This window comes from Triturus cristatus, chromosome 2_1, assembly GCF_964204655.1.
Source record: "Triturus cristatus chromosome 2_1, aTriCri1.1, whole genome shotgun sequence".
Taxonomy (NCBI): Eukaryota; Metazoa; Chordata; class Amphibia; order Caudata; family Salamandridae; genus Triturus; species Triturus cristatus.
Window position 1 is genome coordinate 1,162,077,427 of NC_140581.1, and position 17,019 is coordinate 1,162,094,445.

At 46.8% G+C, this 17,019-nt stretch overlaps 1 protein-coding gene across 1 annotated transcript in view; it reads left to right on the forward strand.

The window, feature by feature from the left end:
- The window catches only part of ANP32B (acidic nuclear phosphoprotein 32 family member B), a 196,242-nt gene that overhangs the window by 67,860 nt on the left and 111,363 nt on the right, over window positions 1-17,019 (forward strand). The window contains exon 2 of the mRNA XM_085636610.1: window positions 1,799-1,948. Within this exon, the coding sequence (XP_085492736.1) occupies window positions 1,799-1,948 (150 nt within the window). The remainder of the gene's footprint in view (window positions 1-1,798; window positions 1,949-17,019) is intronic.

The window sequence follows — 17,019 nt, forward strand, 5'->3', positions numbered from 1 at the left end:
TCTATCTCATTTGCTTATTCAATGGCTTGACTTCCTCTTGTTTGTCCCTCCATTGGAGCACACCCTCTTTACCAACCTTTTGTTTTGCCAACTTGTATCCTTTCACTGCTCACATTTTGGGAACTAATTTTTGTTTCCCTTTTTCATTCAGCACACCTTGTGTGTAGGTGCTTTTTTGCTCTCTGCCTTGTAAGATGCTCTAAAAAAACACCCTTGCTCTGTGTTGCTTCCTACCCATCCCAGTATGTCTATAAACGCTTGGCAACTGGTCTGTTTTTCTAGGGTATGACTAAAGAGCAGGTTTTAACTTTTCTTTTCTGCATTCCCCATAGTACACAAAAGCTCAGGTCTTGGTACATAGCTTTTTATGGCACTGGGGAGGTGCGAGATTCTGCGCTTACTTAGTTGTTTGACGCAGAGGGTGTTATTAGCATGAATGCAAATGGGATGTATCTTCTCCTGGAGGCCCATAAATATGATACCTAGGATACTAGAGAGGGGGAAATGGTTGGGGTATGTTTCAGTTCTGACTCCTGTGAAAGTAAATTTAGACCTTTGCAAGTGTTTTAAGATACATTTCTATATTCTTTGTAAATCCAGTTCAGAATTACCTGAGTGATATGTATTTGGAAAATAAACCATGCATTTATAAAGATAAACAAATGAAAATATTGAATTTAAATACTTTAAGATACGGTTACTTTTCCCGGAATATGTTGAATGCTTTTTTCTTTTACCATTTTGAGCTGTACTTTGCAAAACGGCATTGGCAAAGTCAATTGCCTGCACTCTCATGAAGGCAAGACCTGTTGCCGTTGAAAATGGTTGTTTTCTCTACGTTTGTCATTGCTTTCTCTCTGTGATGGCTATTAGCCCCAGTGCTAGTTGTTACCGACCCTCCTATATTATCCTTAACTTGCAGAAATGTTGCACCAAACACATTTGTGCTGTGGTAAAATAACCAGTTTTCAAATCAGCAGTGCCACAAGTTCTGACCATTAACATCCACACCAGGCATGTCGTTTTTCACATCCTCTATCTTCCAGGGGCCTCTCAGTGCATGCCCCTGAACTCCCCAGTATTTGTCTTCGCCCTGTTCATCTAGCACCTTCAATCACATCAGCTCTGCTTGGGGCTAGTGGGCACAAATACTCCAGCTTAAAATATGAAGTGTCCCGTTAAGGATTCGCTTCATTTGTTCCAACAGAAATATTTTACTATTTTAGGAAGATATAGCTTTGAAGATTTCTTAGCACCAGTTAACTTTTCCTTTGCAACTACATCTTTGCATACACTGCTTGTTGTGCTAGTTTCGTTTAAAATAATTTCTTGGTGAAATATACACCCCTTGTAACTAAGCTCTTGATAAATGGACAAGTGCCTCTACAAAGCAACATTTTTGTGGAATTTCAAATCAAGAAATTAATAGTTGGTTTTCAAGTTTTGTTCCTGGTCACCGAGTAAAAGGAACACCCTCTTGTAAACACAAAACACCCACACTATACACAAATGTACTGTAAACGTTGTCTAAATTCATAAAGACACCAGTCGATCATTTTAAATATTTCTCTACACAACTTCCTTAAAGGGTTATGAAATGTGTCTGCTAACAGCCCTCTTAATTTGCCATTGCTACAATGGGGTCAGTCAAGTCTGTAGTTGTTGTCAGTAAGGGCTTCTGCTCTAGGGCCCTTCATAGAAGATTGAATTGCTCCACTCCAGCTTGCTCTAATGTGATTTCTTGCTGTCGACTGCGTATTTATGCCATGTATCCTAAATGACTTTATCTCTTGTATAGGTACGAGAACTCGTCTTAGACAACTGTCGATCAAATGAAGGCAAAATCGAAGGATTAACAGCAGAGTTTATCAATCTAGAGTTCCTCAGCCTAATAAACGTTGGGTTAATGTCCGTCTCAAATTTACCCAAACTTCCAAAATTGAAAAAGGTGAGCTCTTTGACTGTCTGTCTTACTGGAACCTGAAGGCTACATAATGCTGTTTTGGTATTTGTATGTGTTTGTCTGTGGGGGAGAGAGGGTCCTGGGAACTGATTGGGGACAGAAGAGGTTACTGGTTTTTGCTGCTAACTTTTCTGGAACCTTTCTCACTGTACTTGCTCGGGTGTAGTGTATTCATCATTTAAAGCACATGCTGATTAACCAGCCACTCCTGTTAATCCCCCTAACAGAGTAGAGAGCCCCTTCTCTTCTTAAATCAGTATTAGCTGTACTAATGATACGATCTAAAAGGAAGGAATTTTGTTGACATCATTTACAACTTCAGAGCCCTTCTAGGTGTACTTTACCTTTCCCATATTAAACTTAAAGTAACAAGGCAGAAACCTACACCTCTGACTGGGAGGGCAGGTCACATATCTCATCCCTGTCTGTGTTATATGTTTTGCTGCTTGATTTTAATGCAAATTTCCCTGAAAATGTCTTTATGTGAACCCCAATATAAAGTGTTGCAGTTCATGTTCTGCTAATGTGTAGTTAATTCCTAAAGTCCTGTAATGTCTAGTTCATCGGTACTTAACATTTTTATTTCTATAGACCATCTTCCACTGAATCACTACTGGAAGTCTGGGACCCCAGTCTAAGCAATTTCTATTTGAAACTCAAAACGGTGTGCAAAAATACAGAAACAAGAATACATTAAGCAAATACTGAGATTGTGAATGTTATTTAATTCACAAGCAAAAACGTGTCCAAAAATTGAAATTTTAATGACAGACTGGAACTTTTCAAAAGTTAGTTTTTTCTCTAAATGAAGAATTATTCTAAACTCCAGCACATCACTTTATCTTTTTTTTGTTTTTAATGTATGCTTTCTTTTTGTTGGCATGTGTCAGTTGAGGCCACTAATGGTCCATACTAGATTCTGTTTGCTGCACTTTTTCTGTTCCCACAAATCAAGCTATAGTACCAACTTGCTTTTTAGCCTCCAGTTTCAAATCCATGTGCATTAACTGAGCATTTGAAAACATTCAGTTATATAGTTTTTAAATACTTTATCAATCTGCTAATATGATTTCACTTTCTACACAGTCACAGATCTGAGTTGGCCTTGTGGACCCCCAGGGGGTCCGCGGATCACTGAATAAGAACTGCTGGTTTAGTTAATTCTCTAGCAGTGTCTCACAGATGGGTTATTGCAAACAAGCCTGTCAGTGAAAAATCTGTATAAAGAAGCCTAAACCCCAGGTGTATAGTTTTGATTTAAATATTTTCACTATTAAGAGCATTTGCATGCAATGTCTGTAAATGATACCTGAGGTGGCATTGATTCTCCAGTATTGGGGTATCTTTCATAGATTCACATGCTTGAATCATTCCCTGTCGTCGAAGTGTGAGTCCCACGGTACATAAAAAGCAGTAAGCAATGACTTTAATATTAAAGTTAATAGAGAAAAAACATTCACTTTAATATCTCGTCCTAGTTATTAGGAATGGTCCAAACTCCAGCCAGTCAGGTGACAGCACCCTCTAGAAACCCTCTTCACAGAGGCTCCAGGCTCTCAGATTTTCTACTGCACGTCGTGTGAAGGGAGTCTCCCTGAGCTTTGGCTCAGTACTTTCTTTTTGGCCTTCTGAAATTCTTCTCATCTTCAGTTCAGCATGTCTTCTTCAGAGAGATCTCTCTACAAGCATTGTGACTTGTGGGAAACTCAGACTTCATTCAGATGATCCCCACAAGAAGTGGATCTACTGCCTTTACCCTGATCATCAGGCGAGAGACTGTACAATTTGCAGAACCTTTTCTCAAAAGACCTTTAGAGATAGAGAAGGTCGTCTTCTGTGTCTACAGAAGTTAAAATTTGAGGACAATCCTCTGTCTGATGAGGAGAGTGATTCCTCACTCAAAACCACTGCTTCAAAGAAGAAGGCAAGAGAGGCGGTGCTGGTGTTTCCTAATGCTGCTAAGGTGCTGAAGAAACATCACCTTAAAACCTGATGACCAGCCTTCCTCTTCAAAAAAGGAACCAGCTTATCATAAGGGTCAATCTGTGCCCTATAGACCTTCTCAATCCTCTTAAAAAATAAAACAGACGTCCAGGTCTCTTCCAGAGACAGTTCTATCACATAAAAAAGATGCTCCGTCGACGAACATGTTGACGACACCCTCGTTGACAAGAAGTTCTGTCGCCACAACTACAACGACGACTTTCTCTTCTCAGTACTAGCTGATCATGTTGTCATCCTCTTCACCATCTATTATAGTCTCTGTAAGGGTGAGACCATCTTCGTTGACGAAGACAAAAGGACTAATGTCAGAACTATCGTCTACGGATTATCGTCCCCGTCGCAGCTGTCGGCGGATCTGAAGAATAAAATCACTCGTCAGCGTTACCCCTGTCGACGGTAGCCTCATCGACGAAACCAAAGACTATGGACACTGACCTCTGTTGACAATTGACATCAAGTCTGTCGACAGAAGAACTGTTGATGAAAACTTCGTCCTCAGCATCCTCGTCGGCGATTTGTTTAACATCGTCGTCGTCGTCCCCGTCAACGTTTTGCCAGCATCTCAAGAAAATTCTGCAGATTCTACGTCAATGAAGATGAACTCTCTTATCGACTGCAGTTCTTTAGCCTAAAAGAAGAGCTTCCCAAGAAGTGATATTACCTATTCACACTTATCCAAGTAAGGTATCCCCCTGTCCTCCAGAGGAAATATTTGATTACGGAGAGGAGGAGGAAGAATCAGAGAACAATAGGCAAAGGGAACAAATCATTCAAATGACTGTTTCCTTAGTTTCAAACCTACAACATATAGAAGACTACTACCGCAGAGCCAGCGTCTTCAGTTCCTCAAACTCCTATTACGCAGCCTTCCTTGCTACTTAGATCTCCCCCTCCTGTTTCTCCACTACCTGTAGCAATGCAACTACAGGATCAGGAAATGCATACCACTGACGAAGAGAGAGAGAGAAGGGCGAATTGGATGAGGTAGCAATAACTAATGAATAGGACGACTACCAAATTCAAACACCATCGCCTTCCACCCTTCCTCCGATAGATTCACCACATTACATAGGGATTTTCCATACCCTTATGGAGCGAGCGGCAAAGAGGTTCCAGCTTCCCATGATAACCAAGCAAGCTGATTTATTTCCTTTACGATTTCAAGGAACACACCAAGAGACATGTTCACTCAATCCCCATAGTAGATTTTATATAGCAAGAGGGCTTAAAAGTTATGAGAACACCAGCATCAATTCCGGCAGTTTTACCTAAGTTGGAGAAGAAGTATAAGGCACCTGACAATTTGTATGCCTGCCTGCCTTATCGGACAACCGGATTCAGTTATATCTCAAGCTGCTCAACGTCGTGCCAGAAATCCTGCTTCTCCTCTGTCTGCCCCTCCTGATAGAGAAGGAAGACGTCTCGATTCCATTGGTAAAAATGTTTCCAATATGGCGGCAACCACCGTTAAAGCGGCCAACTCTCTTGCCATTCTGGGCAGGTACGACGCTCAATGTGGTCAGACATTTTGCCTTTTATTGCAATGTTGCCTGAGGAATCGAAGGCTGAGGCGTTAAAAGATTCTTCAGGAGGAATAAAGGATCTCTACTGAGATCATCGTAGATGTTTCCTCTACACCTTCAGGACGCCTATTTTCATTTCTCAATTCTCCCCAGGCACAGAAAATTCTTATGTTTCAGAGTGGCTGGCATGGACTTTTAGTTCCGAGTCCTACCATTTGGCCTTCGTTCAGCGCCCCAAGTGTTCACCAGGGTCCTAGCACATGTGGTTGCTCACCTACGACATGCAGGAATACAAATCTTCCCTTATCTGGACGATTGCCTCATAAAGGCAAAATCCTTTGCAGTGGCGAACATTCATACTCAGAAACCAAGGTTAAACCTATTTGCGAACTGCAAATTCCAATTCTTCGCCAGCTGGCTACCCCAACCGGGATCGTGCGGGAATGCGTTTTCGATAAATTGGTTAAAGATTTATGCTTATGCTTTTCCTGCAATCCCAAGGGTGCTTCGGAAGATGAGGAAGGTCATTAGGAATCCTAAAACAATTTCTTAAAGGATTGTTTAGAATGTTCCCTTCAATTAGGCAGCCACCTCCACCTTGGCATCTCAACATTGTATTGGCACAACTTATGTTGATCCCATTCATAGGGCAGACCTCAAATACATTACATGGAAGACGTCTCTTCTGCTGGCTCTTACATCAGCAAGACGAGTAAGCGACATACATGCTTTCACTATTCGTCATCCTTTCCTTCAGTTTACTAAGGACTCTGTTATACTTCGTACCAATTGTACCTCTATACCTAAGGTCCCATTAGACTTTCACTAAAATGAACCAGTCATATTGAAGACTTTTGTCCCAAATCTGCAGACGCCAGCGGGAAGATCTTTACATTCCTTGGATCTAAAAAGGTGTATAAAATTCTACCTACAGAAGACCACCAGCATCCGCAAAACTGATCGGCTTTTTGTGGATTATTGTAAAATCAGAAAGGGAGATCTGGTCACTAAGCAGACTATAGCATGTTGGATATCTTCAGCGATTCAGTTTTGCCATCAGCAAGCAGGCAAACCTCTACCTTCAACAGTGAAAGCTCACTCTACGAGAGCAGTTTCCTTTTCAACGGCTCTCTTTCCCGGTGTGCCTATTCAGCAAATTTGCAGAGCAGCAACCTGGTCCAGGTTTGGACCATTCCTAATGACTAGGACGAGTTATTAAAGTGAATGTTTTTTTCCCTATTAACTTGAATGTTAAAGTCATTGCTCACTGCTTTTTATGTACCATGGGATTCCCACTTCGACGACCAACGGGGTATGATTCAAGCGAGTGAATCTATGAAAGACACCAATACTGGAGAGCCACAGTTTACAGGTAAGTAACGTATTTTCTTTTTCATCACCCTTTTTTGTTCGCTTGTAGTGGAGTAGGGCTCCCAAACTCTGTATACGTCTACTTCTTTATCTTGTTTATTGGTGGATGCAGATAACAAAATCGTAATTTCTCCAGTGTTTTTTAGATTCACATTTTGAATAATTCTATGTCAGAACCAGAGGCGAGGATTATGCTTATCTTTCTCCACTTTAATCACAGCAGCCATTTGAAAGTTAAACAAACCACAGTTCCTATGAGCCATAGGGAACAACAATACAAAACAATAGAGTGTCCATGGAAAGACAGTCCTCTTTCAATGCACCAATCACGAGGCTCCTAGGAGTATGTAGTCCTCTGTCCCTCTTCATTCTTCCTCTTTCTTCGCTGCTGCAGCCAGATAAGTGTGGCCTTTTTTGTCTCTCCTCATACTGTGTGGTGTTATGCTGTACTGTGCGGTTTTAGACTCTGGAGGGTTTACTTACGTGAACTTGCCGTTTTAGGGACTTCACATTCAGTATTGTGTTGTTTTCCCTGTTTTTTGCATTGTCTTTATTGCTGCCGATATTGGCCTTCCTTGCGTTTCTGTATTTGCTTTATCGTTATTGTTACCAATATTATTTTGAACTGCCTTGTATTGGCTATCCTTGCTTGTTTTTCCCGCTTAGCGCGTTTGTCGTTCGTTCGCTTCAGGTGCGCTCTTCTGCGAGTTAACTGCTAGTCGGTTTCCTCGCTCGGCCGTGGGAGATTTCAGTCTCCGTAACGGCGGTTGCTTCTGTGGTGCGGCTCACGGTGCCTTCCTCCCGCTGCCAGAGGGCGCTGAGACGCGTCCTCTCATTCGCCCGCGTCTCTGGCATTCCGCGCAATGCTGGACGGAAACGTGGTCGATTCTCGAGCCTTGCCTGCCAGTACGCCGCGTGTGTGGTCCGTAAGACTGCCTTTAGGCAGCATTTTTTTAGATTTACGCCCCCTTGAACGCTCGCGTGTACAGCGAGTCTGCAGCTGCTGTGAGGCAGATTTGTCTGTAAGGCTGGTTTTTTGCCTTAGTGGGGATCCGTTACTTTAGGCCTTTTTCTAACACTCTGTTTGAGTCAGTAGTGGGACATTTTGCCTGGCAGGCTGCCCTCTACATTTACTGCACCAGGGCTGACAGTCCCAGGCTTTTTGCCCATTTAAAAAGCGTGCTCTGCCCGCCCTGCATTAGGCTGTCACCCAGCCTCCCTTGAAGTTACCCCTCGCCTGTTTACCCACTTACCTGTGTGGCGCTCCATCTTCCCGCTCCAATGGAAGAGTACCAGGACGACCAGTGGGAGGAGGATCCCCTCACTTCCCTCCAGTGGGATGAGGATTTTTACAATGCCGTAGATGATTCCCTTTACAAGGCGGTGGAGCAGGCCATGGCTCCCTTGGAGGAGCGCCTGTCTCTTCGTATTGAGCAGGCCTGTGCACGGCTGGCCCAGGGATCCCATACCCTTCCTGCTCCTGCGACCGGCGACGTCGAAGCCCCCGCCGACTCCCAGCCCCCACAGCCTAAGCGACCTAGAGAGTCTGGGGTTGATTTGGACGCTTTCGCTCGCCTTAAGCAGGCATTTTTGGCTAGCAAACCCGCGCCGGTGCCCACAACGCCCCCGGGGGACGATGCTGCAGGGGATGCGGATGAGGAGCCTGGCGCCTCCCGCCCCTGGCTCACGGCCCGCCCAGATCCGACACCTGCCGCTCAAGACCTTTGTGCTGACATGCTTGACCCTGATGATGTTTTGCATCCCAGGTCCTTGGACTGGGCCCCCTCCGCGAAAGTAGCTCAGTATGTGGCCAGTGAGATCCGCCGGCCATTAGAGGCCACAGCCAGGAGCTGTCTGAGGGCGGACTGCCCCCGACCTACTTTGGAGGGGAAGGTGGCGGCTACCCCGGAGATCGACTCGCGCATGGCCACCTTTCTTCAAAAATTTGTAAAGGACCCTAAGAGTGGTATTGATGGGTCCTGGCGGGCTTGCCAGGACAAGCTCCTTGACGCCCTAGGTCCCATTACCAAAATATTAGATATGGACGAGGAAGCTAAACAGTCGGGATCCCTTATTTCACCAGAGATTCTCTCCGCCTGGGCCCAATGCGTGGGGGTTTTCCTTGGGAATGCCAACTGCGCACTTTCTACGGAAAGGCGCAGGAGCTTACTTATTAAGGTAGACCCCAAGCTTGGGGATCTAGCCGATTCGAAGGCTGGCTCTGTGGCCCAAGGGGGTCTCTTTGGAGAGCCCTTTATCAGGGAATTGGGCAAGTTCGTGAATACTTTCATGTCTCTTGATAAAGCCCAGACCTCGATTCGCAAGGTTTTTCGCCTTCGGGTTTTCCGGGGGGGCCGGACGAGGTAGGGGCCGCTCGTCCGGCCGTCCAAATCAGGGCAGGGGGCAAGGCTCCGGAGGTTGACAGTATCAGGATCAAGCCAGATTTGGCAACTTCCACCCGACCAGAGGACGTCGTGGGAAAGGCAGAGGCGGTGGAGCCTCCAACTCTTCCGGTGAGTGTTCTCCCTTCTTCCCTTCTACAAGTGGGGGGCCATCTGGTGCATTTTTTCCAGGCCTGGACTTCTGTCAGGGGGGACGCCTGGGTCCTGCAGACTGTCCAGGGTTTTCACAGAGTTTCACGGGGATCCCTCACAACCGGTTCCTCTGCTCCCTCTCTCCTTCTCGGCTTCAGAGGCCTCTCTGGTCGACCAAGAGGTCTCCTCTCTTCTCGACAAAGGGGCAATCGTGGAATCCGTTCCGCACCCCAGGGGTTTTCTCAGCAACCTCTTTTTAGTGGACAAGTCTGATGGTACGCAGCGCCTGGTCATCAACCTGCGGGAGTTCAATGGGTGGCTGGTGTACTGCCACTTCAAAATGGAAGGGATCCATCTGCTGCGCGATCTCCTCAGACCCAACGATTGGATGGCGCGTCTCGACTAGAAGGATGCCTATCTGACGATTCCCATATTTCCCCCACACAGGCGGTTTCTTCAATTCCCCTGGCGGGACAGGGTGTACGTGTTCACTACCCTGCCTTTCGGCCTGTCCTCCGCGCCCTGGTGCTTCACCAAGGTTCTGCTGCCGGTGATCGAACGTCTGCGGGCGTCCGGTATGCGCCTGATTGTATACCTGGACGACATTCTGTTGATGGCTGTGTCCCCGAGCCTTGGCGTCGCAGTTACAGACGGCGGTCCACCTCCTTCAGAGCTTGGGCTTCGTGGTCAACGAGGCAAAGTCAACGCTAGTGCCCGCTCAGAAGGTGGTGTTTTTGGGGTGTGTGATCGACTGTGGAGTCCACTCTCAGCCTCCTGTCTCGGAAGATGACGAAGATTCGCCACGAGATCTGGAGAGCCCTCGCTCAATTCCATCTGTCTCTCCGCCAGCTTGCCTGGATCGTGGGGCTCCTCTCGGAGAATCCTCTCGGTCTCCATCCAGGCGATTATCCCGGGTCCTCTGCACTGCAGGGACCTTAAGCGCCTCAAGGCTTGCCACCTTCGAAGGGGTCTTTCTTACTCGCAAAAGGTAACCCTCTCCGCCGACGCCAGGGGGGAGCTTCAGTGGTGGTTGATCAACATGGAAGCTTGGAACGGGCGGGCCAAATTCGGTTCCGCGCCCGCTATCGTTATCGAGTCCGACACCAGCAGATCCGGCTGGGGCGCGCTATGTGGAGAGTTCACTACCGGCGGTGTGTGGTCTCCGCAGGAGCAACAACTTCATATCAGTTGTCTGGAGCTCTTGGCGGGCTCTTTTGCGATCAAATGTTGGACCAAGGAGTCGGTCCGATCCTGTGTTCTCCTCAAGATGGACAACATGTCGGCCGTTCGGTACATCAATCATCTTGGGGGCACACAGTTGTGTGCTCTGGCAGACTTGGCGGCGAATTTCTGGCAGTATTGCCTGGATCACCAAGTCTCTGTCACGGCGGAGTACCTTCCGGGCCTGGATAACCAAGTGGCGGATTTCGACTCACGCCATCTCCACGACGTGAGCCAGTGCATGCTTCATCCGGGAGTTTTCGCGGATCTCCAGAGCATCTGGGGTCCTTTCTCGGCGGACCATCTCGACTTTCAGCTTCCCCGGTTCTTCAGCTGGAGGCCGGATCTGATGGCTGCGGCCACGGGCGCCTACCTCCAGGATTGGAGGGAGGAGACTGGGTATGCCTTTCCCCCATTCGCCATGTTAACGAGAGTCTCGGCCCAAGTTCGTCGCCATGGGGCGGACCTTGTGCTGATACCGCCCATCTGGAGGTCTCAAGTCTGGTATCCGGTTCTTCTGGAACTTTCTTGGGATTTTCCAATCCCACTCCCCCGCTTTACGACTATTCTGCTCAGTCCAGACAAAGTTCCCCATCCGCTCATCGCTCAGGGCTCTCTGACTTTAATGGCGTGGCGGATTACAGGGGACGCTGGGCGGTCCCAGGCCTTCGGGAGCGGCTGAGAGGTTCATGTCCAAGGCCTGGGCCGATAGTACGATTAAGCGGTATCGCTCCACGTGGAGACGATGGGTTCGCTGGTGTCTGTGACGGAGTCTCAATCCCATGGCAGCAGATGTGACGGCCTTACTGAACTTTTTGGCGGCTTTGGCGGAGGAAGGTTTGGCATATAAGGACCATTAACACCTTTCGGTCTGCCATATCTGCTGGCCACAACATGGTGGCTGGCTCTCCCGTGGGCGAACACCCTTGGTTTGTCGACTTCTTCGAGGCATCCGCCTTTCTTTGCCTCCTGAGCCTCGTTACTCTCAGTTGTGGGACGTAAATCAGGTCCTCAAATTTGTTCTTGTCATGGCAACCCAATCGCTTCTTGTCCAGAAAGGAGCTGTCTGCCAAACTGGTTATGCTCCTTTGTCTCATATCTTGCAGGCGCGTTTCGGATGTGTGAGCTCTGGACGTCTCGGGCAGAATCTATTCTCCCTCCGGGGTGACCCTCATGATCAGGCGGCGTATGAAATGTGGGACAACATCCATTTCGTACCCGGCGTTTCCGGACTTCCCCCAAGTTGTGTGTCGTTGCTTGCCTTAAGGCCTATGAGGAAATGTCGGAGGCGTTCCGTCCTCCAGGCGAGCAACAGTTGCTTATCGCGCTCAAGAAACCTCATAGGGTAGTGTCTTCCCCCACGATCGCCCGATGGGTCCGTTGGGTGATGCAGGAGGCCGGAATTGATCTGCGGCTTTTTGGTGCCCATTCGGCTAGTGGGGCCATGGCCTCTAAAGCATTCGCCCTGGGAGCTTGTCTGGAAGACATTCTGAACGCAGCAGACTGGTCTCCCGACTCCACCTTTAAACGGTTTTATTTAAAGCTGGTGCTAGACATGGCACACTTGGTGGTGAGCAAGCTTTAAACGAGCATAATCCTCGCCTCCGGTCCTGACATAGAATGAAAAATTTCCTAGCTAACCCAACGGAAAGTTTCAATTCTATTAAGGACTCGGAGTCGAGGATTATCCCACCCAGGGTACCTGTTTCAGGTCTACATCCCGCCCCCGTACTGGGTTAAGTAACTGTTTTTGTTCTTTGATGATTCACTTATGTGGTTTGTGCTCTTGTGCTGTGATCTTCCCTCCCTGGCCGGGTTTAGCCTTAGCCATTGCTGTCGCTTACGTTGTGCTTTGCTTCTGCAGGCGACGCTGGCAAACAGGACTCGTGAGGATTTTGGATTGGCTGGCTTTGAGCGACGAAAGAGGGAGAATGAAGAGGGACAGAGGACTACATACTCCTAGGGGCCTCGTGATTGGTGCATTGGAAGAGGACTGTCTTTCCATGGACACTCTATTGTTTTGTATTGTTGTTCCCTATGGTTCATGGGAACTGTGTTTTGTATAACTTTGAAATGGCTGCTGTGATTAAAGTGGAGAAAGATAAACATAATCCTCTCCTCCGAGTCCTTAATAGAATTGAAACTTTCTGTTACGTTAGCTAGGAAATTTTTCATTTTCCATCGCCGAAGTGGGAGTCTCACGGTACTATAATAAAGCAATGTGTGTTACTTTAATAGATACTAATGGCACTGAACTGTTGGTTCTATAGCATATATATGTCCTTTTAAAAAAAGGATCAAACTATAACCTTAGGTCAAACAGATGACAGCACCCAACAGAAAACTCCCAAGAGAGGCTGAGTCCCTCAGATTTTTTGCTGTATGTCGTGTGATGAGTCTCCCTGAGCTCTGCTCTGTTTCCAATTCTTTTCTCAATCCTTGAGAAGATTTCTCTTCGGACTTCAAATTTATTGCTATATCTATATATATTAGAATTAGAACTCAGAGGGCCGTCTTTGGTCGCCATTTTCTGAGCGGTTAGCGCTCTAGTGTTTTTCTGCCTCCCGGGGTATAAATTCACTGCGTTCGCGGACGCGCAGCGGAGTAGCAGGCACTATTGAAATGCTGAAAACTTCTTTTTAACCGCCTCTATTTTAAGTGTTTATTCCGTTTTTAATCTTTGTTATATTGTTTGCTGACTGATTGGAGCTGTGTGCAGTATCATTGGGAGACATTCAATTGTAGTAAGGCAACTCTCCGGTCCACCGCGGTCTTGGCATCTGACCGATTGAGTGGAGAGAGGTAGCCTGATTAGAACTCAGGGCCATTTTTAGTTGCCATTTTCTGAGCGGTTAGCGCTCTAGTGTTTTTCTGCCTCCCGGGGTATAAATTCACTGCATTCGCGGGCACGCAGCGGGCGCGCCTAAGGCAAGGCTGTCTGCGCCTGGACTCTGCCAGCTGACAGGAAACTCTGCCCGTTTTTACTCAGGTACTTCAAATGCCCCTGTTAATTTATTCTAGAGCTGTGTTAGTGGAATTAAGGGATAAGGCTTTTAGCACAGGGTGCAAAGGAAAAATATCAGTAGAAAATGGCTCCTTTTCCGGTAAATGCCCACAGTGTGACTGGTCCACGGGTTACCCACAGCAAACAGGCCCCCGTTACCCTCACCCCACAGGCCATCGAGCACTAGACACTTAGGGAGGGAAAGCAGAATAAGGGAGGGCAAGCAGTCATCTTTCAAGGCCTGTACCTTAATGCCAGATCTATCCCTAAGCATGCAGCTTAAATTTGATATATGCTGGATGATTTGAAACCAGGTATCTGCCTCTTCACAGAGACCTTGTTGCATAATCAATACACACCTGCTCTTGCAATTGCTTTCCCTGCAGAATACACAGTAGCAAGATTAGACAGTATAGGCAAGAGGGGAGGAGGTCTGGCTATAGCCACTCGTCTATCCCAGCATATTAAAATCTTGGATACTGTTTCTACCCTCTGCATGGAGTTAATGGTATCCAGGCTGGAGCTTGCTTATGGCATAAGGTGGATGAGAGCTGTAGTTAACCATCCCCCTGGGGAAAGTAAAATCTTTCTGCTCCTCATTATTGGAAAGTCTTGCCCCCTATACCTTGCAAGCAGATAATTTCCTACTTGTAGGGGATTTCAATCATCATTTAGATACCATCTCCAACCCAGACTCTGCATGTTTAACAGCGGCTATGGAGTCGCTAGGCCTCTTCCCTAGAGTACTCAGCCCATCACATATAGCGGGACACTCGCTGGATACCATTTTTACGAACATCCAGATCTAATAGTAGAACCCCCCCTTGGCAATAAGCTGGACGGACCATCTGGCTCTAGGATTTTCTCTGGTTATTCCAAAACCTGTAAGCCAGCCCCAATGCCGTAGGAGTTCCCGTAGATCCTGGAGGAAAGTGAGATTAACAGCATTTAGCTCGGCGTACACTACCCCGTTATTTAACAACTTTGCGGACAGCAACACAGCATTGGAAATATTGGAGGTCTCTGTAACTGAGGCCCTCGACACCATCGCCCCGCTCTGGGTAGTTACAATCCGGGAAAGTGCTGCTCCAGCCCCATGGTATTCAGAGAGCCTTAAGAAAGAAAAGCCTACATGTAGAATCAGTGAGAGGAAATGGAGGAAAACAAAGTTGGAGGGGGATAAATTGGCCTATAGAACAGCACATAGAGCTTATCTAAATAGCTGCAACATAGCCAGGAGATCGAATTTAGGCATGCGAATCTCTGAAGCAAAGAGCTCTTCTAAAGAGCTCTTTAAGATCCTCAAGGAGTTCACCAATCCCAGAGCTAATAATTCCACACTCCCGCCGACGCAAAGGCTATGTGATGACTTATCCAATCATTTTAAACAAAAGATTGATCAAATCTATAGCTCTTTTGGTGCGGAAGAGGCTCTTAGGGTGGTAGCACTGCCCCTGGAAGGCCCTCTCTTTCCCAGCCTAGAGTCCTTCTCAGTCATCACCTCTGAGCAAGTACTGTCTTTGTTAGCGCACACTAAATCAGGCTCCCCGTTAGACCAGGCCCCCCCCCTTTTATTATCTCGGATCTCGCACCGTCCTTGTTTTACTCGATTGTGGAAGTCTGTAACATATCATTAGCTACGGCCACGTTTCCTTTTAAGTGGAAGAATGCGCAAATTAATTAAGCCATTGTTGAAGAAAAGCATCACCTGATCCTTCAGATCTACAAAACTACAGGCCCATCTCTCTTCTCCCATGAGGCTCTAAAATTATGGAGACTCTGATTAATAAACAACTCTCGGGCTATTTGGACCAAAATAACCTACTTGATCCTTCTCAGTCAGGTTTCCGTGCTTGTTATAGCACCGAGTCCACATTGACTGAAGTAACAGACTCGATAAGGATGTCACTGGATAAGGGAACTCCCGCGATGTTAGTTCTTCTTGGCCTGTCTGCAGGTTTTGGCACCATCTCTCATAGAATCCTTTTGGATAAGCTACAAGAGATTGGTGTTAGAGGAATGGCCTTAAAATGGCTGCAAAGCTTCCTGACCGACAGAACACAATGTGTCCAACTGGACACATTTGTGTCACAGGCCACGGTAGTGGACAAGGGGGGTCCCTCAGGGTACCATCTTAAGTCCCACCTTGTTCAATATCTATGGGTCTTCTCTGGCCACTATCATTAGATCTTGTGGGTGTGATACAATCTCGTATGCGGACAACAGTCCAATGGTAGTCCCCATAGAAACAGATCCCGCTTCGACCACAGAAAAATTTGAGAACTGCATGCTAAAAATAGCCACATGGATGAGTAAGAATTTCCTACAGCTTAACTCCAATAAACCGGAGATTCTGCTGTTCGGGAAAGCAGAGGCGTTATGGACCCCTGATTGGTGGCCTGCAGACCTCAGGGAAGCCCCTACACCAATAAAGTGGGTGAAGAATCTGGGCAACGCGATTGATGACAGACTTTCCATGTAGGAGCATGGAAAAACCATCTCTGGCGCCTGTTTCGGTATGATGCAAATCTTCCCCTGGATTTTCCTTTCGGCCAGAAAAGCCCTTATACAGGCACTTCTAGACAGTAGACTAGATTATGGAAATTCGCAACTGGTAGGGATTAGGGAAGATTTATTATCAAGGTTGCAAGTTGTCCAAATACAGCAGCGCGTCTAGCCCTCCACAAACCCTCATGAACACCGTCACTACCCCTTTTACGACAACTGCACTGGCTCCCTATCGGGAAAAGAGCAGTCTTTAAGCTCTTGTGTCTAGTGTTTAAATCACTTCAGGGTATGGGTCCTGCCTATCTAATGAAGAAATTAGAACCATACATTCCCGTGTGCCAACTGAGATCGAGCAGCCGAAATCTGCTCTGCACGCAGAGAATTAGGAAAGCCAAAATGGGTGGTCGTGCCTTTTCTCACCTAGCCCCCGCCCATAGGAACAGACTGCCAGATGATATTTGAGCCTGCTCCATTCTGACACAGTTCAAGAAACTGCTTAAAACCTGGCTGTTTTAATGAGCACTTCTTAATATGTTGTCTGCTACCCAGGCGCCAAGAGATCCCCTCAGGGATGATTTGCTGCGCCTTCCAAATTTTAATATAATAATTTTCTGACTGGATATCATGTCAGAACCAGCAAAAAAATGACTTTTTAGAGCTTGCAGCACTTGTGGGGAAAAGAGGCTCCATGCTGATGACACACAAAGTATGCAATAATGGCCTTCATCCGGAGCACAGGTGGGAGATTGCAAGATTTGTCACACCTTTTCACAGAAACCGTTTAAGGACAGGGAAGGTAGACTTTTGCTATGGCTCCAGAAGCTAAAAACTAAGGAAAGTCCTCTTTCTGACAAGGAAAATAATGGGTCTTCAAACACTGTGACATCCCAG